This window comes from Aphis gossypii, chromosome 3 (assembly GCF_020184175.1).
Source record: "Aphis gossypii isolate Hap1 chromosome 3, ASM2018417v2, whole genome shotgun sequence".
Lineage (NCBI taxonomy): Eukaryota > Metazoa > Arthropoda > Insecta > Hemiptera > Aphididae > Aphis > Aphis gossypii.
In genome coordinates this window covers 35,360,908-35,387,506 of record NC_065532.1, presented here as the reverse complement: position 1 = coordinate 35,387,506, position 26,599 = coordinate 35,360,908, and the positions used below count along the sequence as shown (strand labels likewise).

Below are 26,599 nucleotides of genomic sequence, written 5' to 3'. Positions count from 1 at the left end.
ACTTCAAAGCACAATATAATTCATTAAAACACCAAAAACAAATTTCTGTAACATTTTATATCACTATTCTAGTTTCTCTGTCAACAAAATCTATTGATTAATTCATGATTTATATCTGCAAGTAACTACTGTTGGAAAATATTAAATTAAATACAAAATTAATTTTTATATCCAACTATTTATCTCAAGGCTACTGAAAGTGACAAGTATGTAATCTAGGAATATAAAAAGAAAATAAAAATAGAAAAAACAATTCGCTAAGTTTCCATTTGTTTAAGTACAATAATGTAGCAAGTCTCGTTAATGGGCTACAAAAATAAACTTCAACACGGACCTTTTAAAATACCTATGTGAGCTCACCGCAATGATATACCGCTCGTATAACAGCTTCTTGTAAATGAATTACTAACAATTTTAACAACGAGTTTTATTTCTTAGTTCATATATAAACGATTTTCGTTTATTCTCCAATTATTCACTAACCTCGTCACTTTCAATACCGTTTTAACACAGTAGGCGATTCTTTAGAACACCAAACACATAATAGTTAATTTTATATAATACCTACAAATAACACGGTAGGCGGAAAAACCCAAACAAATAAACATACCATGGAAAAATTCTACGAAAATAAAAGTCCACGAGAGTGCCATTTAATTTGTCTGTTTAATATTTTATTGATTATTACCTATGTACAAGCGCGCTTCAATACAATAATAACTAGTAAGACTTTTTCTATATTTACTCTACCATCTACCATCACTTACATGGTTATAATTGCATTACATTATTTATATTCAGGGTTTTATTTTTTTAGATCGGTGTAAATTCTCACATGAATCTCATCGCGAACCTCCTTGAATATCTTCAAATTATTTTTGATTTACCATTATGCTTTTCAACACACAATGTATGTCATACATATAGTCATTGTAACATAATTTTTCACAAACTTTATCTGATTTAATAATCTCCATAGTAAGTACAAAAAAAATAGCTTAAGATCTACTGTAATGTAGGGTAATATATAGGTATTACCTCAACAACCGAGTGTACACTAATGGAGTACTACATATTTTTAAGTACTGAATTACCCATTTGAATGAATAAAGTACATACAGTTTACTTAAATTATGTTAGTTGGTACCGAACATTTTAAATTAAATTAAATGTCAAAGCTTATTAATATTGGATTTGAATAACAAAAATACAATTTATTGACAGGTATATTGTGTATCCATTCTCTTTGTGTCTAAACCCATTACATAAGAATATAAAATTAAACTTAAACAACAAAAAAGAAACAAATTAAATTAAATTTTAAGTTCATATAAGTAATTAAATTTTTTTGTGGGCTTTTGCTAAGTGAACTTTTTCCATGGATTTTTTCCTTCAAATAACACACAGCAATGAATAATCCTAATAGAAACGAAATTTTTAAGATTTTTTAAGATAAGCATGTCAATAAGTTTGTTCAATTTATTGAACTTACTAATTATTAAGAATACCTATATTGTTTTTATATAAAATCTATATTTTATACTATTTTATACTTGCACGTATTTTTTGTTGATTTGAATTTAAATGAAATATTTTTTGTTATAATTAATAGAAACTAAATAAATCATAATTCAAAACAAGTTATATTTTTGTTAATTTTTACGTTAGGTAAAAATGAACAGTTTTAATGAATACAAGTCTTGTTTTAGCAATTTAAATTGTAAAAATAGAAATGTTATAAAGGGTAGTGAATATATTTTTAATAAAACAAAGTAAAAACATTCGAACAAAATAATTTATAACAATATACTAGTTGAATTACACGGTTTTTCCCGTGTACAGTTTAAAAAATAAATTATACCACCTATTTAATTTAACTAATTTTATTTATGTACTAATAATTATTTACATATTTTTTAATTACTTCGTACGCGCTGAATTCGTAATTTTTACACCATTTTTTATTATATTATAAAATAAATCGTTTGTTTCTAGAACAATGTTTCGTACAAAAACTTGTTTAAGACCGTATCACAATTTATTAATCTTGGTTTTAATATTTTTAATTTGGAAAACAATCTTTTACTGTGTATTTGTATACATGAAAGAGTTATTAGTTCATTATATTATAAGATACAAATCGCGTGAGCCTTGAGTAATAAACTAATAACTATTAAAATAATGTTATTGTGGTCATGTGATTGTCCCGAGTGATTTTACTGAGAAATATTATTTTTATCAATCGATACAAATTTCAAATCAAGGCATTACTTTCACTGTCTGTACAATATACGTTAATATAAGTAATTGTTCACTACTCAATTCATTATAATAATAAAATTACTGAAAATAATTATCGTGTTGTACATGGTACGGATTAGTGTAATAATATTTTTAGGTAAATATAAATCGTGATTTTTTTCAAAAATAATTTTCAAAGAAATTTTTATTTTAACAAAATTAACTATTTTTCAGTAAAAACCCTGTTTTTCAGAATTTTGAAATCCAGTAATAACTTATATTTCTAAAATAAAACACAACAAAATAACTAACGTACTTACGTATTAGTATTATACCCATCGCTTCACTTTGTGTATTAACGAAATTATTCCAAATTAACTTTTAATTTCAAAAATTTAAAACGTAATTTCATATTCCAATATTTCATTAAAACTAATAATTCAACTTCTAGAATATTTACATCTATTTACTATATAAATTATTCTTATCAAATTATTAAAAAACGATTGTAGTCATTTTTATTTTAGATAAACTAAAATGTATTAAATACACATTTTAAGAATTATAGACCTATAATATAATAATAATTTTCAAAAATATCAAATAAAGAAAAATGATTGAACTAACTACAAACATAATATAGAGAGATTAGGTATATAATTCAGTATAGATTAAAAAAAGCTTTATACTTTTTAATACATACGTACGTAGGTTAGGTTAGGTTATATGACATGGCTAAAAATCTTTGTTACATAATATTATAGTAGGTCGCAAAATCTTCATTTATTATTTTTTTCTTCTTTATGTAGTATGCACAATATAATAAAGATAGACCAGTCTATTGAGTCTAGTAATAAAATTTTTGCACTTGTTATTATATAGAAAAATAGAACGTAGATTAAAAAAAAAATAGTATTAAACATTTAAAGGGATTCATAATAAGGGTCAAGAAACAGATGAGATAGTAATTACAATACACGCACAACCGAAAAAAATCATTACCTACACAACATTCATAATTTAAAATAGGTAAATTGAATTAAAGAAAACTTAATAAAAAAATATTGTAATATATATTAATTTAATAACTTAAACATAAGAATTGACAAAATAAATCAAATATAAACGATTAACAGAACGTATACTTTTTTTTTACAAAAACATACATTTCGTTGAAATGTGATTTAAAATAGTTAAAAAATTTTATTTAAATCAAATTATTTTTACTCGTGTAACTTGGTCGGGGACGACCAGTTTAATAAATTATATTCAAGGAAGAAGTTAGTTTCTTTTGAATACATTACAACCGTAGCTCGGGAGTACGAAAGTTATTGAGGATCTTAATGTTATAAATAATTGTAAATCGATCTAATAATTATTAATACATAATTTTATTATTACTTACTAACAAAAACAAGGGGCTTGTCTCGGAGTTCATGGTGGGTGATAATATTAATAGTGGAAAATCGGCGTTCCCTAACATATTAATATTTGGCCGTAACCTTACAATAATAAATGTGGGACAAAGCCGGGGAGACTTAATATTATCTTTATCTAGTCAGCATATTGTATATGTTATGTTTGTAAGACATTATATATATTATATTTGTATATACCTCTGATATGATATGTATGTAAATATAAATTATTATGTAACAATCGCTGCACTCGTATATTGTATGATTCATTTCAACAAATATAATGTAGGTATATAAAAATTAAATAATACAACTTTTTTCTGCTACAAACTCATTTTTTTTTTCTAAAACACAATATAACTAATTTCAATACTGTTTAATGTTAGATCATTCTTTTATCACTTTTTAAATACCTACTACATTATTTCAAAAAACTTTTAAAACCTTCTCTATATTGAAGTTAACAACCCCTTTAACTTTTTTAATGTTCCAAAATGATGGTATTTTCCTATTACTGAGAAAACTACATCCATAATATAAGTTCTTTTTACAATATTTTATAAGTATTTAAATAACAATTATTGTATATTAAACTTTTTATTAGTGAAATACATTAAAACTTATCTTGGACAATTTATAATACAAATAACTCGTATTGTTCTTTAGTTTTAGGACCTCAATTGCTAACATTTCTGACGTCAAAAGTTTGTTTATTTTTAAAGTTAGTATTTTATCAAAGAAGATAGCAATAATCAAAATAAATATAAAAATTATAATATAATTATAATAATATAAAAACGAAAAAATATATAAGTGTGAGTATACATATTTATATAGCTGCTAAAATATTAAATTGTGATTCATATAAAAAAACATATAAAAATAATTATAAAATATTTTTTTTTCTAGATATTATTTTATAATATTTAAATTTGTCCAAAAATGTCATTTATAAAATATTATTATTATTATTCGATATTATTTATTTTATGAGCTGAAATTCCTTAGTGAATGATACTATAATATTGTATCATCATAATAATTTACCTATAACTTAAGTTAAAAAATAATACGAAGAATAATCTTTTATAATTCTAAATTACAAAAAAATATAAATTATACTTATTGTCATTATGTTGTAGGTATAGAATACAATATCATGTATTTCAATATTTTCGATAGTATTATAATACATTTTTAAGATAAAACTTGAAATTCAAAAATTCAAACAATGCGGTTAGTGCATAAAGTCGGTTAGTGGCTACATCATTAAGATTAATTTGGAATTTACAAACGTATCATGTATAATGTAAGTATACACATAGGTGCATTACAATATATGAATACAATAAATTAAAAAGCAATAATTCACAATTATGTATTCCTCCTTTATATTTATATATTATTTTATTAATATTAATATTGATTTGTACTGCTAAGTATAAGCGCCTAGTTTCTAGTATTGATTCTGATAGTGATTCGCTATTTTTTTATTTATTAGTTATCATTGAGTTTATAAACACCATAGTAACCCAACGACTACCTCGTTAAAAATTAGACGTTACTTAGCCATTACCCTATGAAATTTAGTGAACTATAGTGTAACGAATACCGTCTATCGACATTGAATATTGCTCCTTAGGTATATCACATCCGTCATCCAATATGCTGAGTGTGAGAAGGAATGGTGAGCAAGGTAAACTGCTGACTTAAGATTTTCCAGCACGTGTCGTGGTATATTTTAATAATGACCGATGCGTGCTTGGCGAGAGTGTGCGACACAAATAGAAATACGACAGTGACTAAGACTCCGCAATGATCAACACAGCCATTAGTGAACCTAACCCTCACAGCATGTCAGCACGCCATGTCTAGAACAGTAAACCTCATATTCTTTATATATTATTTAATTATTATACATTATCTGTTTTATATTTTATCAATATATGATAAATGTATATACTTCTATACATAATATATATATATAGGTATATCAAGAACCGAGTACTTTACTTAAATGAGGTAACAATGATCTCTAGCTTTAATATTATATACCGAGATCGAGTCCCCGAGACCTCATTAATATAAACATAACTTGTCCATGGGAAACTCATCGAACGGTAGCGACTGATAAAGAGGGTATGTTAAAATTGGCGGAGGTTCCTCTTTTAGACCTTTCTAAGTTAGAAATCGGCCCCGATCGCCATTCCACACACTCAGCGTATTAGCCGTGTTCTACCTTATACAATAACTTATACAATTTCGATAGACAGGAATCGTTACAATATAGCTACATGTTTATTATTGTATTTTAAACTTTTTATTTTATATTTTAACTCATATATATAATTGATATCTTTACATATTACATATATAATATTCAATAAGTTATAAAAAATATTATTGATTAAGTTTTGTATCATTACACCTGTATAGGAGTTTATTTGTGAATCAACTGTATGAGCTATGCAATAAATAATTAAAAATATTATTCTAAAATTTGTCATTAGTCATTTTCAGGACTATTTTACATATTTTTAATATAAATTATGTTGTTGTAGACACTGTGAAGTTTGAAAATAATGTATCAACTGATTATATGGATACATAATAGCCAATAGGAAAATGTTAATTTATAAATCTTATCAATAAAAAAATGTTTTTTGAGAATACATAATACTACAAGGAAATATTTATTTTAAATATAAAATAAAACTTTCTGGTATGACGTAAACTCATCAGATGAAGATTAAGGTTATTAAAGTTACGCATTTAATATACAAATAAAGTTGCGTACAGTGTTATGAAGAACAGTATATTAGCTAAGAATTAACAAAAAGGCTGTAAATCTATGAAATGTGAATTATTCTAAAATGAAAACTGTAGATTTGTATAAAATTACAAATCTATTTCCCGAACGCTCTTGGTCTTTTGCTTATATTATTGGTTATTATATAATGAATATTGAATACTGACAAATAATAATAATAAACTATATGAGCACAAAATGTTTATTACATTTTAAAATATAATATGATATAGTGCAATCAGTACCACAATTTCAATCTTCAAGTACCGGTGTATATATATTTTAGAAGATATGATCCGGACGACGTAGGTATAAATAGAGTGAAGCTTATCCCCTAGTTAAATAGTTGAAAAATAGCCCTCCTCTCTCCCTATAAATCAGACCAAAAATATAATAACTAATAATTAGACTTAGACAATATATAATATACACAGAACACCGATATTAACACTTGTATCATCATTATCATAAATTTAAAGTCACCATCGTTATTACTATATTATATTTATTAGGTAGTTATTTTTTTTTCTGTGACGCAGTTCCTTGGACTGACACTCACAAAGCTCCTCGAAACTTGAAGCCGTAAAATACTGAAATGTTATCAAAAATATTTTAAGTGCTGCTTATTATACTTGCTGAAATTATTCTATGCTAAGAAAATACAATTTAATTACACATATTCTAAGTTCAGAAAAATATCATTTGACTCATTACCTTTTCATGTCCAAAAAATATAGTTTGGCTTCACATTTTTCCAGGTTCAAAATAATTATTATATTAATTATTCTGAATGACATGAAAGTACTCGCTTTAGTTTTATTATAATATCACGTATGAGTAAAGGTAGCCCATTTTTCACTCTATTATATGTACAATATATTTTCTACCTCTCACTCTTTGGTTTAAGAATCCCTAATGATCAAACGACACTAGTTTTCGTATTCCTGTGGTGCATGCGTACGTGCCATGATCACATTTCGGTTGCCTGATCGGACGCCAAAACCTCATCGTCTTAACAACTTATTCTACTGATTATCTAGTTAAAAATTCTGTGTAGTTGATCATGTCCTTATATGCGAAACGCATTTTATTACGTACAAAAGTATAAGTCATGACTTGTATTGTTATCAGTCATCATATACGATCCTATGATGAATATAAGTATTGGACACACTAGATCTACCCTCAAAAGTATATATTAATATCAGAACACGCATAAGCACAATTTTTATATACATCAAAATTTGAAGAAAAAAAAATGTTCTCAAGAATTTCAATAAAAAGAGTGGTTGAAAGCGAAGCACTGAATTTCAACTAAAATAAATAATGATTCAAATACAATTTAATTTTGAATAGTAATTACTAACTACTGATCTACGTATTTAAAAATGTTTTTTTTTTTTTTGTTTAAACGTATTATAATATTTACACATTAAAAAAATAATGAAAAATGTTTGCAAATCAAAAAATGTATTAAATAAAATACAGTTTATATTATTAATGTAGCTACAATGATTACCGGTTCATAATCACAAGTTGACCACCAACATGAATAAAATAAAATTTATGTACGAGTATCATGAATTTAAAACTTAATTTAATATAATTTGAAAATTATTTTTAATTACACTTAACGTTATTTTTGTTAACACGCAATTGAAAAATATAAAAGGATAAATTTAAATAATGGGTAGGGAATAGGGAAATCTGACTACTGTCTAATTGTAATAGTAGAGAACTTGTTCATGGACTATAATACAAAAAATTTAGCGAAATGACCCCACTAATAGGAAATAATAGAGATTTTTTTTTTTTTTTGATTATATGTGTCTAATAGCCGAGTTTCGGAAATGTGCCCAGACCGGATGGCCCTGTGCTGGAAGAGTATCGCCTGCGAAGCTTCTCGATCACTGCCAGCGGGGTTTGCAACTTAGGCGACTTCGTACGATATGCCTCGCCACCATCGTCAACTCGACACCATCAACCGGTCGGGAAACGCGAAAGTTGCCCCGCGTCCGTTTCCGGTACGCCATTACACCAGCAAAACGCAAATCTTTCCTCTGCCGTCACCACTTCTGCCGCTACCTCGCACACGGTCTGCACGGAATTTTCCAGATTCCGAAAACCCAGGTAATTCGACTTATGATGGGTTGCATTATCGTAGTTTAGACCAGTGCTTCGCGAACTTTTTTTTTGTAGTGCCCCCTAAATTTAATGCAAAACTGTCAAGGCCCCCTAAATCAATATCATTAATGATTTTTCTTAATTATCTACTAAAATTATATATACTATTTCACACAGATAAATTATTAAAATGTTAAATAAATTAATAATTTTTAATATACTTATGAAAAAAAAACTTTATAATAATATTATATTTTAAACATTTAAATATTTATAAATACAATAAATTGGTAATAAGTAATAACTATACAATTATACAAAAATATTCAGTAAAAATGTTGATAATTATTTATGTGTCGGGTGGATTTGAATATTTTTTATATAACATATTTATATTCGTTCTAAGACTGCAATACAATAGATGTGAATAGTATGATCTAGGTTTGTTTTTATTATATCGCAAGTTATAAAAATGAATTAAATAATGGTTATTTAATATTAGACTTTATCGACAATGATTAATCAAATTAAAGTCGGTTGTTTAATAACTAAATAACCAACCCCATTTAATTTTAATTCTGAAAAATGTCTGAAAAATATTTGAAAAATATTAAAATAAATATTTCATGGCCCTCAGGCAATATAGCCACGTCCCCAGATTTGAGAAGCACTGATTTAGACTTAACCATAAATGGATCGATGATGATAATAATTAATAGTTTTATTGTCCTTAAATAATCCAGTCTCCAAGTAATTTCCAAAACTTTTAAATTGTAACAAGTATTAATTTAATATTAATCATCTATATTTTTACACCATGATATTATTGTTGATAATTTTATATATCGATCATATTACATTCTTTACAACCGTGATATAAATTCAATAACATAACATAATATGTTGAAAATTAACCACGAATTAATTATATATATTTTATTATATTATAATTGTTTTATTTTGTACTTACTATTTTATCTGGTATTGACTCAAAAGTTAATAACAATAATATAATATGACATAAATAAATATTATTATAATAATTAAAATATAATAGTAATATACTAAACGCAATGTTTTCGACTATATCAATACTTGTATGAAATATACTTATAATAATAATAATATAAGCTCACAGACTATCTCCGATAGAGTCATTTTTGTACGTAATGATATTATTTATATACGATAATAGGTTTTGTTATATAGTTTCTGTAGTTTTATGTTTTTTTTTCTATTGATAAAGTTTGTTATTAAGTTTGAATTATAATCCATCGCCAAAATATTATATTACCTAATAAGGACCTAATAACAATAATAACATATTGGTGCACCATTGTAATTTTAATTTATATTAAGTTCCAACTAGTTTTTATAGACATGGTCATACATACAAGTGATGAAATAATGTAATTGTAGTCTTAATTTTATCCTTGAAAAAAATTAATTGTCTCTAATCAAACTTCTGAAAAATATATTAAATTTATAATTGTTTTTTTTTTTTTATCAAATTAGATATAAAGAACAAAATATATTTATTTTCAAAAAAAAAAAAATTAAAAATAAGTACAATGTTCTTATTAAAGTTACTTAAAAAATCACAATATTTCAATGAGTTAGAGCGTTAAGTAAAATATAGAAAGGAATGTACCACCTGCAAACAATGCCTGAGTTAGGTTAGATTGCCTGAGAAAGCATTGTACATTTGCAAGCCATACAAAATTGTTAACACAATCATTTTAAAATGTCAACTTTTGTAAAATATTATGATAATACAATTATTTGAAATTAGATTTATAGAAAATTGGAATCAATGTTCTATACCTATATTATTTTCATTGGACAATATGTAACTAAACATTATAATGTAGAATCTAAATGTAAAAAATTGTATTCACCTGTTGACAAAATCAATTAATACAAAACGAATGTTTTAAGTATTAAAATGAATGGTTCTTAGAATTTCATTTCATGATAATAAAATATCAAGTAATTCAATTAAGAATATGTCAGAAAATCGAACTCCACTAGGATATAATAGCAGCTCTGGTAAAGTATTCTGGTTCATAATATTATTCAATAAGCCTTATAATAATTGGTTCAGGTACTCTCGAAATATCGGTTCATCGAAATTACCTACAACGTCAAAGCCGATTACCATAACACAATAATATTATTATTACTAATGTTATGATTAATGGTTAAATGTCATTATACATAAAAATGTATGCATTTGCTTTAATGTAGGTACTTTACATTATATTCAATTTTATTTCAAATATTGTATATCGAATTCCTCGAGAAAGAAAAATCCCACTCGTGTAAGGTATAAATAACTCGACAATAAACGTTAACAACTTGTGATTTCCAAACGTGTTTAAATTATTATAGAGGTTCTCTTGAGAACTTTACCATCTCTGCTTTTACGTTTTGTTTCAATAATTTTGTTTTATTTTTTTAGTACGGCGTTGACAAACAAATTCAAAGCTAACGACACTGTAGAATCGTACAAAGTGGCGTTGCTAGGGGCCCCGGGCGTCGGAAAGACCACGATATCTGTGCAGTTTTCAACATCAGATTACATATGTGTGTACGATACTTCCATAGGTAAGTAGTTTTGATAATATCTCGAGATATATTTTCGCGATGAAAAGCTGTAACTTACAAATCACCTAAATAATCTATAAGGAACAAAAAAAATGTATTCCTTGTCGATGTATTATATAGACTAGATATTATAATATTATAATCTAGTAGCTAATAAAGAGTTTAAGTACGAAAATTATATGTATTTTTAATTTTCATGATTAAAATGTTTACAGTATACTAATAAGTACCTTAACTAATATTGTATATTCTACTATAGCACGACCTATGAGTACTAATCAATTGCATTACATTTGTAATTTAACACTACAGCAAATTTTTGGCTTGAATAAATCAAATATATTATTCAATTTAAAATCAAACTAACAAATATGATTTAATACCCAACAGATTATGAAATATTAAAACCATTTTTTATTGAACTTCAATTGTAAATAATGTATAATAAATACTAATAAGTTATATAAAAAAATAACAGTGATTTTATTATATCATAAAATATAATATTTTAAGCCCAATTTACTGAAGCTTCTATCATATGATGAATAAAATATAATAATAATAAACTGAAATTGAATAAACAATTATACATAATGAAAGTAATATATGATAAAATATCATATAAATTAATAATAATCACCAAATTACATTAAAAAAAATGTATGCCATTTATTAAATTATCTATTTCTTATAACAAGAAAAACTCAAGCTCACTTACTAGTTACTACGTTAAATATTTTATTTTCTGCTATAGATTTTCTAATTATTTCTCGAGTAAAATAAGTAACAAGGATACATTAATATCACTGTTACATATCATTTGAAGTTTAAAACAAAATTCGCATACTTCTATAATTACTCGAGTCTTATATTTCCGTACGCACTACGAAATACTTAACGTTTCGGTCGTGACCACTCGCCCGTCACAACTTGTGTTACTATGGTTACCAATTCATTGTTGGTTTTATAAAAATATTATCTAATCACATTTTAAGGCCTACCGAGTACCAGGCATGTCATTTTTATTATATTTCTTTATTGAAAATGTTAACTTGATTTATTTTTACTGTTTATTCCATTTATATAAATCCGTTTATTTCTTTTTTTGTATTAAAATAGATAGTGATAGTATAATACTGGCAAGTTTTAAACAAAAAATATTAAAGAAATATAAATATAATTTAATTTAGTAAAATATTAACTATTAATTGAAAAATAAAATACATTATTGATTCAATGGAATAATTACGAAAGTATAATTCATTTTAAATTTTTAAAAATATGGTTATTGAGTATTCCTTCATAATTTTTGTCTATTGATTTAACTCAAACAACTATTTATAACAATAATATTATGTATATATTATGTATACAACCTATATTGGTTAAAATAAATTAACAGTCTTGTGGTTATAATTACCTGCAAAAATAAAAATATTGTAATATCATGTACCTATTCATTTAAATGGAAAATATATTTATGTGTATACACTATACATATATAAATACATAATACACAAATACATATATATATTATTTAACTTTATAAATCAATCAAAAAAGTTTAACATCTAGTTTATATTCTACTTTTGTTTATGTAATTCAAACAAGTATAACCTTGATCCTTAAAAATTCGCCGAAAGTCGGAACTTTTATATTTTACAGTTTTCGTGAATTCCTATAGGTGTTTAAGAAAACATAAAATGTAATTGTTTTTTTCCTATATTTTTTTAAGATATTTTATCTATCATTTTTTGAAATTTCCAAATAATTTAAGAAATTAAAAATTTTGAAAACTATTTATTACAAATTATAGTAAATATACGTAGTTTTCTATTAATGAAGTTAATATTTAATACAACAATAAATAAACATCACACAAAGCATCTAACTTCTAACTTACCTATAATTATATAAATACTATTTAATAACATGATTTAAATTAATAATAATACAATATTATATGGTTATTAATAATCACTGTCAAAATAGTAAAAAATATTCCTTATAGTTCTGAAAACATTCTTGTAAAAGAACAAATTGCATGTTTTATTTTTAATATTAATCTATATAGGTAATACTAAGTTATATTATTATTATAGTTAGTAAATTTGTGTTAGTTATTATAGTCAATACAACATAACATGTTACATCTTTAATATTTTGTAAGATATTTTTGGAAGTGGTTATTGTTTTTCATCACTAAAGATATAATAATTTACTTAAAACCCAATAAATATACGTTGTATTATAATCGTATGTTGAAGAAATATTCTTATATATTTTTTAAAAATATTTTCTGCTTATAGTAATTTATATGCCTAAAATTAATAATTAACTTAAATTATTATTTTCACCAATATCCTGAATTGAAAATAAATTAAATTATAAAATGGAATTATTATTGAAGTTAAATTTTTTTTTTTTAATTCCATTAAAATTATAACTGTTGAATTCTTCTTAGATTTGAACATATAATATTTATAATTATTGTTTACAAAATTAATGTATACTTAATAAAACCATTATCATACTCCGCAACTATATTTACATCAGAATCTTTAAAGTAATATCACACAAGTTCAAATCTTTTAATGAATACTAATATTTAATTAAAGCACTATCAATTGCAATGTTATGTAGTTATAAATTATTTAAGATTAAAATGTTACATTTGATTTTTAACAATTATTACAATACTACATTATGTACTATGTAATTATTTCATCGGATAACGTACTCATTAAAATTGTGCATGTTTTATTTGTAGACGAAGACTGCGCTTGTCGAACGATCAGAGTGATGATAAACGGTCAGGAAGCTGAACTAACCATTATCGATATACCATACATAGAAATGTCGGTAAGTTTCTCTTGACTAGTGTATGAAACCTGCAAACAATAAAAAAACAAAACTATTCAATATTGATTTTTATAAGTTATAACTATTGCAAGATGATAAAAACTTATTTTTATTTTAACATTTTCCTGTTACTTTTTGAATTTATTTTAATTACTTCAGGGGAGCATACACGCAGATGTTATAGGACAATTTTTAAACAGCAGTAAAAATTACTTTTTAATATACCTTGCACAAATTTAAATATAATTCAAATTAAAAAGCTCAATTTAATTAAATATCACAATAGTTTTTTGATATTTCTTCTTTTTTTTTAAAAAAAAAAGTCACATTTAATCGATAGAAAAATATCTAAAAGTTTCTTACATGGCTATCAAACATAACTGAATACTGCAAATTCTAAACAGAGAATATATTTTGATATTATTTTACGTCGTTTTTTGAGCAAATCAAGAACTAAGCACAGAGTAAAAATAGGTAATAAAAATAATTTATAAGTATTTATTTTTAACAACATTTTAATAATTTTTGACTTGACAAGTTCCGTTTTGGGTCGTTTATTAAATAAGATAAATTATATTTTTGCATAACATAATAATTGTATTATATATATTTGAAATTCTAAGCGAAGTGCTGAGTATATAAATTTTATAATCAAAAGTATTCCTTTTAGCCTGCCATTACCTTTCAGAACAGTAAAAATACTTAAATTATAAATTCATATTAATTTTCCTAAATCCTCAGAATTTATTTTATAATTATATAAGAGAAAACAAAAAAAAAACTAAAAACGAGAATTTTAAATAAAACCTACAGTTTATTTTCAATTAAGCTTAATTTTTGATCAATAATAGAAAATGTTTGCATAATAATACAAAGTTCCTTATCAGTTATTATTACTGTATTAAAAAAAAAATTGAATGTACCTCCAAATAACAATAATAATATATACTATAAATAAACTATACTATTACAATATAAGATGGTTTTAAAATACGTAGCAACTAGTACCACTAGTGACTAGTTTGTGTTAGCTCTAGGGAATTAAGTTTAATAATATCGATATGCTGAAAAAATGAAGTGAACGAATAAAAATATATTGGTCCGTTTCACAAGAAAAATTTTAAAATAAGATACTGAGACTAGGTATATATTGAATTTTTTCTACGACATTTTACATAATACATTTGATAACATATTATACTTTAAGTGTATAAAAACAATGTATAGTTGTTAAAAAAAGAACGTTCTATTAATCATTTTTAACTTTTATTTGAATATAAAATGAATTTACAAGTTAAATAACGTTAGTCTATAATATCATAACCGAATACCTAATCGTATTAATTTTAAAATAAATGTATTACATATAATATACACACTACACACATAATATAAAATAATTATAATAGTTTATTCCTATAATTATATATGTATATAGTATATTTACAATATAGTAATATAAATGTAAATATATATTTGTAGCAATATTAACTTAAATTGTATTTCAATATAACTAATTTATTTATAATAATATACAACTGTATTATGCTAACTATTTTAAGTAGCAAGTATACCTAAGTTTAAGTTCTCTTTCTCATATATTACCCTGATACTTGATTCAATATAACAATAACTCAATTTAAACAAACGAACGAAATGCGTTATATCTTCATATTTTAAACATCTCCGATGATATAATGGTGTATGGCTATTAAAAATTTCGAAGCCATAGCGTGTTTCGTTCGTTCGTCGAACCGAGTCGCTGTTAAATTGAATCAAGTATTAGCATCGAAAGTATTACGTTCAAGCCCATCAACCCAAATTCTACAGTTTCGATGGTAAATCACATTCTCTCCAAGTTGTAGGCACCATATATAAATTATAATTCATACAATACTTTTGAGTTCTACATACGTGTATTCAGAAAATTGCAGTAAAAATTGAATAGAAAACTATCGAGGAAGTAGTAGATGTCGATGTCATTCATACACATTTTTAACACAAAGGGAGACAGGGGGTCATTCGTTTGGCGTTTTAATAAATATGGCTTCTCTTTGAAAACGTCACGCGTTTACAATTGCCATACAACTACCTATATAGTTTATGGCTCACACCGATTCAATTTTCAATATCGAAAGCATTTCTATTGCGTGCAACGTTGTTCGCCAACACCATAACCACAACTGTCACGCGCCACCGATTGAGTAGGAGTTACTCGTGTATAGATCGTTGAATTCACATTTCCAAGTCATCAAACCCTCCATTCCCAACCTCCCGTTAACATACAACATAGATACAAAGTATTCATTCAGACCGATAATTTGTTACCTGTCGAGCCGATGACAAGACCTATACCTGCTACATGTATATCAGTCATAAAGATCAATGCCACCCTCAACTACTAATACCAAATTAAGTTTCAAATACATTATAAATGTGAGTCTACTTAATTCACAACAACCCATAAAAGAACTCTTGAACAGAATTTGATAGCTACTACAATGTAAGGTTAAGGGTTTTCAGATCGTTTTTCATTTCATCTGAACTATATTAGGCAGTTTATTTACGAATTTTAATATAAAAATTATATTGGTCATTATGTTAATTTATTCACAATATTACTGTGCAATATACAAATACATTCGAATGTTTTCATTAAAAATCACATCATTATGTATTTACTATTTTATTATATTAAGTAGGTAAACCTATCGATACAATTATTAAGTAATACTAATACATAGAATAATAGAGCTTTTGCAAAAGTTTATATATTTTGGCAAAAACGTATCTGATCAACTATAAAATACAACGCCCACTAAAAATAAATCATTTTTTTTTTTCATGATGTACACATTATGCAGAATAGGTATACCTTGGTATCGAGGAAATCGTTGTAACTTATATGGAAAATTTGACTTCAACTATAAATTATTGCATAAGAAAAACGATTTTGAGTGAATTAATTTTATTAATTTTATTTACTATTGGTAATACAGTAGTTTCAGTTAATATTTTCCGAAAAAATAAAATAATAATATAATAATACCTATTAACAATACAATAATATAATTATTATATTGTTAATATTTAATTATTATTATAATATATATATTTATATCAACCATATTATTTGTATTGACTTTTGGGTCAATAAGTATACCGACTTTCCGTAGGGTAGTGTGAAAGGTCTGTAGTATAAATAGGTAATAGTTATAAAATGAATCTAACTATTTTTTAAATGTCATTGTGCATATAAAACAGAATAATACATGTAAAAGTTTCAAAGTCCAACAAAAAATATTTTTTAATTTAAAATAAAATTATACTAAAATTGTTATTTGTTATTTAAATACTAAATTTTGTCTAAATAACTACGAATTTACTTAAATGTTTTTAAATATTTATAAGAAACCTTTTATTAAATTTCAAAGCAATAATTTTTTAACGATATTTATATAACAAAAAAAAACTAAAAATATAATGTCTATAAATAGCTAAAAATGAGTCTACATACTTTAGATTCTGAGCGAAGCAATGAATTTATTGATTTAACAATGATATATTTATATTTTTTGTATGACTATATTATAAACGATAAGTAGGTAGAAAATAAAATGATTCGATTTTCAACTTAAAATGTGGTTTTGGACATGAAATTGTATTTAGTTTATACCCTGAACTCTGAAGAGATAATAATTAAAAATTATAACCTACCGTAATACTAAAAAGTATATAAATCACCTTAACTTAACTAACTTATTGATATAGGCTAACAGACAGTTTCCACTCAGAATCGTTTTTCGTAAACAATGATATATCATAGAATTCAAATTTAACATATTTATTATACAGTGAACTACTCAACTCTTAATTTACAACAGATCGGTATTCATTGTAAAAATTAAAATTGTCATGTAAACATGTTAATGTTTAATGAAAATTTCAGGTATCTACTGTTATTCATTTTTGAATTACAACTAAATATTAATACAAATTTCGTCTAAAATTATATTTACATAAGAACTTCCGGTTTTCTTTAATTTATATTTTCCGATTATTTTGAAAAGTAGGTATAATGAGCATCTTTAATTTTTACATTCTAAAAGTACTAATTACAATCACTTTCCTACCATAAAAGATTTTGAAGTTGAAATTCGAAGCACTTTTTTTGCTATAAATCATATATTTTTATAACATCATTGAAACACATATTATAAAACACCATTCACAATAATCAACAATTAATACATATTTGTCTCTCAAACGGAATCTAAAATGTATTCTAATTAAATAAAGCTAAGAATAAGTACATGTAGATAATAGATATACATCATTTTTTGATGATTTTTTTTCGTTTAACTTATTAATCCACTTTATATTTATGGATATTTATTGATTCATAATATTATATAATGGTGTATTTTCTCAGATTATGTTGTAAGATAATTTGTACACTTTCCATAATATGGAGTTATTCCGTTTTCGCTAATCCTACTTATATAATTACGGTGCTATAGACATTAAGGTTATATAATAAATTTTATAAAATCGTATATTATACTAAAATACTACAATTTTCATAATTACTTGACTTAATCATAATAATAAAAATAACAATTTTGTACGCGCGATAAAGTTTTTAGTATGAAAATACATTATTTAAACAAAAAGCCACCCGCTCGAACACGTCATTGCCGTGCCAATTGTCTGTCAAACAGTTCTCATTCCAACATCGGATTACCTGATTAGATCGCAATATCGCATGATAATAACTAATAAGTATGAATTTGTTTTCATTATGAATTAATAATGTAGTAAGTAATAGGTATATACCTATGTAAAGCGTGTGCCTAATTTTCCTAAAGTGTTTTAATAATAATACTACCTATCAAGGAAAATATGTGAGCTGCATTTATTTTTTATGTCAATATACGTGTAATAAATACTTGTGATACAATGCCACACTATGGATATACGTATAATAGTGAATAATATTTTTGAGTCTATAAGTTGCATTAATCATATATATTAAATTTTACCTTTTAACCAACAAATATAAATAGCCAAATTTCTTTTTAGATTCTGAACAAAATGATTTTATTTATTTTTTTGTCTGTGTACACCATAACTTATCGAAATAATGCTTCAATTTAACACTTCAAGGGTGGTTTCCGATGGTAAATTGGTTGTTAGTGCATTATAGAGATCAAAAGTAAGAAGTTTTTAGTTGTTTTCAAAAAAATCGAGAAAAATAAAAAAAAAGTGACGGAAAAACGGGAATTTTTACGAAAAATCAGTTTTCAACAAAATCAATTTTTTTATATTGTTGTAACTTAAAAACGAATCACTGAATCACGAATCACTGTGAATACTTGAAATGTTCACCAAATGTTTATATTAGTGTTATCTATACATAGTTAAATTTTCAAAATATTTTTGTTTTTTTTTTTTTAGCTTTTTATTGACAACTGAAGTTTTCGATTTTTCAAAGTACTTTATTTTTAAATGTCGATAAAATAATGTTGGGAGCCCAAAAAAACTTGAAAATTTAATGCAATTTTATATTACCCCAATTTTGGGGTATTCACGTCATTAAAATATAAACCATTCAATTTAAAATATATATCTTAGGCTGACAAATCATCTCCGTTCATAATCGTTTTTTGTATATAATGACAGTAGCATATTCAGCTTTTTTCGAGGGGAGGGGGCGTATTAAAACAATTTTACTTAGCATTTTATTCTTTTTTCAAACTATTAGTATACGAAGACATTTTGGGGGGGGGGGTATAACCTCCAAACTCCCTCTGAATACGCCACTGTACAATGATACCTATTATTAGATTCAAATTTAATTCTTCTATGTATAATAATAATCCACATAGTACCTAATGTACGTAGAGCGGTAGGTACCCACTTGACCACGCTTTTTTAATTTTCTAAATATTACAATTGATCTTCTGTAATACGATACTAGGTATTACATACTACTTCTGCATACTACTTTTTTTTTATTATTTACAGATATTGACTCGGCTATTAAATATAATAATAATTGCAGTTATTTAATAAATCAAGTAGAATAAAAAATTATTAGTAAAGATTTTTGTTTATAAAATTTTGCAATGTCAAAATTTAATGATAGAATTGTAGATACTATCCAATTGAATTATTCATTTAAATTTAAATCAAGTATTTAATCAATACACCTAATACGTCAGACAAAAATATAATATAATATAATATAATATAATTGCTCCATTAATACTTAATAGTAATAAGTATATAAATAATGAGCAAAAATGGTGTTCAACTATCGATACTATATACCTACCTTGCAGAGACATTTTGTACTTCAACTTAATAGTTAGTAAAACGCATCCACGGGGACTATAAGAATAATTAATTTGTATTAGCAATTCGAACATATATATTATTCAAACATCAGAAAAAGCTTTTTAGATTATGAGGCAAGCGGATTTTTAACCTTTTTTTATGCTTATAAAAAAACTCTAAAATATAACTATATTTTTTAAATTATACATACATAAAATATAGTAAATTCATTCATATTATAACAAATGCATAGTAATTAATATACTATATGTCTTAAATAAAATACATATTTTAAATTTTTTTTTTCTATAATACTCAAATTCTTAGATAACTTGAATATTTTTTACCGGTCCCTTCAAATTCGAGTTAAACAAGTTTGACTGTATTATATATAGGCATATTACTATCATCAATAACATTATAAAAATCATAATTTAATAAGTAAAAGAGGTAGGCAAGTGTGATCACTCTGCTATACATTTTATGTCGAGGGGGTCACTATTATGAGTGTGTTAAGTTTGAATTCAATGATTTATCTCTTTATACGAAAAATCGAAAATGGTATCTTATCTCAGTCTACATCACTAAGTATATTTCGCAATATATTTTTTGATACTAAAGCCATTTATTTTATTATTAGTATTATAGTATATAGATATAATTTATTCTTAAATATAATGTAGTATATAATTATTATAATAATATACATTTGTAATATTTTCTATAAATTTTTAAAACTCAAAATTTAATTTTATCTTTCTGTAAATACCGTTATTTAATCAGTAAAAATAGATTCTTAATAGACATAAATAATAGTTTGCTTAAAATAAATCGAAAATACCATTGCCTATAGTGTCATTCATAATTATTTATAATTTTTAAATCTAGGTATAAAAACAAATTTATTATACATTTTTCAAAATAATTTAATAATTATTAAGATTTTAACAAATATTTAGTCAAAATTCTAACTTCAATTGATTAAAAAAATATATTGTGACTATTTTCGATATTTCTTAATTGTAAGATAAAAAACTAATGAAGAGCTTTTATTAAACTTTTAAGCATTACTACTCAGCAAATAATTTTTAAATATCTACAGTTTCCAAGTTACACCAAAAAACAAAATATATTTTATTAAAAATTAGATATGCGTAAAAATGTTCGTTTTTCCGTAATTTTTTTCTATTCTCGATTATAAAAAAAAATGTACAATGTACATAGAATTATTACTGAAATTCCTTTTAAGTACAAACTAGATCCAATTTTCTATACAATACGACCCTTATTTTTAAAAATCGAAGCATTTCATCAACTATACTATCGTGTAATCATATAAAAAAAAACATGATTGTAAAATCAATACGTTCGTTGCTTTGCTAAGAATAAGAAAATAATAATAATAATAATAATAATAGAGTATTACAACTAAAACTAAAATATAAACAATATCAGTTTAACTTGAAAATATAAAAAATAAATATTTCATAGAATGCATGCAATAATTGAAAACCACCATTTAACATTTTATTATTATTATTATTATTATTATTTGGTTCATCTAAGATCACTATTTTTATTGTTTCATTATTTGAATGATTATTAATTTTAAATATTAGTTAACATTTTACCGTCATAATTAGTAAATGTATAATTTATAAATATAAGTATATTATTAATTACATTATTTGTGATTCAATTTGATACGATATTTCCCGTAAATAGGCCACAATAAATAAATAAGAAATACATATGTTTGTTAATTATTGAGTACATGATTTTATAATACCTCTTTTCTACCAAATAAACTACTGGTTAATAAAAAGAAGAAATTATATTTAATATTCAAAAGTATAATTCACATTTATTAAAATAACAATCAATTATAATATAATTATTTTGTAATGATGTCTAGATTATTATTTACTAAATATGATAAATCAATGAATACCTAGTGAACATATTTTTACCTGTCCAACTTACTACTTTGGTAGACATACCATCGACTAAATCAAGTCATTAAAAATTGAAATGTAAAGCACAATTTTCATCAATATCATATGATTTAAGTTGTTGTGTTTATATTAATCTGCCAAACCTTTGACATTTTAGTGTTTCCCTATAATAAGCATTATTAATTTCCATATTGGAGATTGTTTTCACTTAAAATATTACTCCCGTAGGATTGTTATTTACATGAGATATATTTTTAAAATTATTTTAATTGGAACATTTTTTTAAATATATCGACCGGCAATCCTGTAACCTATAAACGATAAATAACACTTGTGCTAATTATTATTATAATAATAATATTTTTCCAACTAAACTCGATGAATAAAAACTATATATATTTTTAAATATTTAAATTGTATAATTATACGAGATAGTAATTTCCATTTAAAATTATTTCATTCCATGGGATAGCAATTAAACAAAGCCGTATATTGGCATTAAGGAAACTTTACATATATAGCTATAATACTAATATATATATATCTACTATCGGAAATGCATTAACCCGTATTTGGGTGGTCGCTGAATGGCTAGTTTATACTATTTGATCCCATTTTACTGTAAAATAAATTATTCGATGTTTTGGTTTATATTAACTGTACCTGACAATTTGAGAAAGTGACAGACTTTCCTAAGTAAACGATAAAAGTAAAAGTAATTTTGACTATGTAAAAAATGTCAACGTCACAAAACTAATGTCCAGCGAAACTCAGGAACATTCTTTTAGTCAGTTTTTAATGAACGATAAAAGAATTTGATCGTCATCATAATGCCTTGATCTACAATGACGTTGAGATAATTAAATTTTTTAAATTTAGTTTTAATTACATTTTTAAATACATTAGTGATTGATTATTTTTTTAAAAAAAAACATCAATCAAGTTAATTAAAAAAAACTCTTAAAAAGTAAGAGAAGATTATATTTTTAACCATCGCTCTTAAAAAACTACACTACTAAGAATATTCTAGTTATTTTTAGATTCATAATATTATAAAGCGTTGTTATTTTAGGACACAATCGATGAAAACTATAATTATATGTCACGAAGTTAATGATTATTATTAATACTATTAATTTCTTCATAACTTAACGCGTAAAATGTATAGGCGGTGATAAAACTTGAAAGTATACATTTTTCTAACATTAAATTGTAGATCATTTTTCAGGATAATTGTATGCAGTATTTATTAATTCAATAGGAAATGATACTATTTTTTTCAATAATTACAGTTCTCTATAAGATAAAATATAATTCAAAATATTTTTTAAATTAATAAATATTAAAAATTCAATTCCAAAAATATCTTAACAAAATGTAATATTGAATACTTAACATAAAAAATAATAGGAAATAAACCTTTAATATTATAATTAATAATAGTATACAAATTTATAGACATGGCTTCGATATTTCATTATCGTATATGTCAATTGTGGTAGCTTTCTAATGAATTTGATAAAAATTATTGTAATTTATTTTTAAAAATCTTATGTATTTTTTTTTTTTTAATATATTTATATATCTTTTGTAACTAATTGAATCATTATATGTTTTTTGTTCATAAAAACCAATAATTTGATTCTGTGTATTCAAATAGATATTATAAACAACTACAAATAACTCATAATATTGAAACTACATAAATTTAAAATTATAATTATGCTATAATTCTGTATTATGTATAAAAATACTAAAATACAATAATTGAAGTCAAAGAATAATTATATTTACTGCGCAACTACAACACAACAGGTGTGCCTTAAATTTTGAAGCTATCGTGGAAATCCAAGATAATATTATAAATTATAATTTAAGCAATTTTTGAAAGAACTTAAAGTATTTACAGGATTATTTGGATTATTCAGGATATTCTTGGAAGACGTTGGCATGTTTATTAAAAAAAAAGGTAGTTTATACGTGTAAAATAAACTAGAAATAGGACACCTAGCCGTTTTGTAATCTATCTAGTGTCAAATGGACACTCGACACGATTAATCTATACGTGAACGTGCAGTTTAAAAAGGGATTTATATTTATTTTCTCTGTTTCAACTTTATGACCGGTTGTGCAACCCAACTTCGATTCGGATTATTTTTACCTATCCGGTTTTAAAACATTTTTATTTTCAATTATTTTTGGTTGACACGGAAAATATTAAATCATTAACCACTTTTTAAGTTAAATTATAGTGTAATATATTAATTTCACAATTAATTTAGTAATTGTTAACTGCTGTTAAAAACTAATTTACTTTGAACTATACTGTTATAAGATCCATGGGCCCAATTTACGATCATAAAAGTTACCAAAAAAATGTCTTCATCCCGACATCTTGAAAAAAAAATGTTTACCAAATGTAACTTAGTTTTTTAAAAAAATATGTGCACTTTTTTCCATGTGGTCAAAGTATGAAATCGCTTATTTCTGTAAAATCTGATTCAGTCAATCCTATTATATTCCATATCCCATTTTAACCCTAATTAATAAAATATGTTATTTATAAACGAAGACAAACTATTATATAATTGCTGTTATAATTTTCAAATACACTTAAAGTTATTATTAATAATTACTGAAGCTTGAGATTTTGTTTAAAGACGACGACAACGTTCATACTATATTAATATATTATACATAATACGTAGGTACGTACTACGTATACGTGATGCGCAAACGAATTTTTAATGTTCTACGCATGATCGTTAATGAAAGATTTTTGTGGTGTTTGCTACGAGTCAGGAAGCAGTAATGGCTTCAAAGTTCTAATGTGCTCCAATAGTTTTACATTGTTATAACTTCTATCGACTTACGTTTACTGAATAAATTATGGCAAAAAGTCTTATAAGTAGCCGGCTAAGTGGCCGTTGTTATATTTTGTATTATTAATTTTCGCGTTGGTTAGTCGTATAGACTTTCGTATTTGAGAATAGCTTATTTTTAATTTTTATTTGCTAAGTATCCACTGAGAATTAATTTTGTGAAGTGCATCAAATCTTGTTTATCTACGTGTGTTTTACTTTTGTGAATCATCAGTTAATTACGGGTCCAAGACAAGAAGTTGAATCCTCGCTCCATCTACAGATTCGGAAAAAAAAAATTTAAACCAATTTTTAGAATTATCTTGACAATTAAAACACATCACTAATAAATTGTTTTTTTTTATTTATTAATTAAATTGTATAGTATGATATACCTAATTTAAACATATTATATTCTTTCGTTTTACATTTTTCACCTAGGACGTATATTATACTATTGATACTTAATGATGTTAAGTCATTGAATCTTGAAGCGCTGATGAATAACGGCATTCGAAAAAAGATTCTTAATATACTTATCTCAGCTAAACCATTTCTGATATTCTTCTTTATAAATTGTTAACAGTTTCAGAAGTTTATCCGTGGACTTAAAGATACTATCAAGGAAATAACAAAATCAGACTTTTCATAGTAATACACGATTTACAGTATATAAAAGAACCAAGTCATGAAACTTTTTTAGCGTTCCTTATTCAACTTGGAAAAATATAAACAAGAAAATAATATAATATATAATAATAATAATTTAAAAAAAATCATTCTCAAATCCAATCACATTGAATTGCTAAGAATCTATAAGTATAAAAAAATAAAAATAAATATATACGATTTGAAATACTGTTATTCATATTATTTGGTTTTGAACTTCGACTATCTTTTTAGTCATACTCACATTTTGATTACTATGAAAACTATTTTGTGTTAAAAATAAATTTTAAATTCTTATTTTTGTTCTTATAATAAAAATAGCAAAAAAAAAAAAATGTTCATTAGTATACTTTTATGTTAATATTTGGGATTTTTCTATTGACTTTCTAAAGACATAAAAATAAAGAGTACCTTAACACATTACTAATAATCTTTCAAAAACAACTAAATCACACATAGGTACTTAAAATATTTTTAATTTATGTATATATCATAAGAAATACATATTTAATTGTATTTATAAATATCTATTTTAAATACATTTAAAAAAAAATTTTTAACACTATATAAAGTGTAAATTGTAATATTCACTTTAAATCGTACAATATATATTAGATTTTTTTTATGTAGGTTAGTTAATATTATCGCGTTCGTATTTATAGTAAACAACATGAAACTATTTGTTTGTATTTATCTATTTATGTGTATAATACA

At 24.3% G+C, this 26,599-nt stretch overlaps 1 protein-coding gene across 2 annotated transcripts in view; it reads left to right on the top strand.

Moving 5' to 3' along the window:
- The window catches only part of LOC114124158 (GTP-binding protein REM 1-like), an 84,743-nt gene that overhangs the window by 51,606 nt on the left and 6,538 nt on the right, over positions 1-26,599 (top strand). For both annotated transcript variants that reach the window (XM_050202569.1, XM_027987340.2), the window contains exons 3-5: positions 8,306-8,598; positions 11,054-11,199; positions 13,970-14,061. In XM_050202569.1, the coding sequence (XP_050058526.1) occupies positions 8,306-8,598; positions 11,054-11,199; positions 13,970-14,061 (531 nt within the window). The remainder of the gene's footprint in view (positions 1-8,305; positions 8,599-11,053; positions 11,200-13,969; positions 14,062-26,599) is intronic.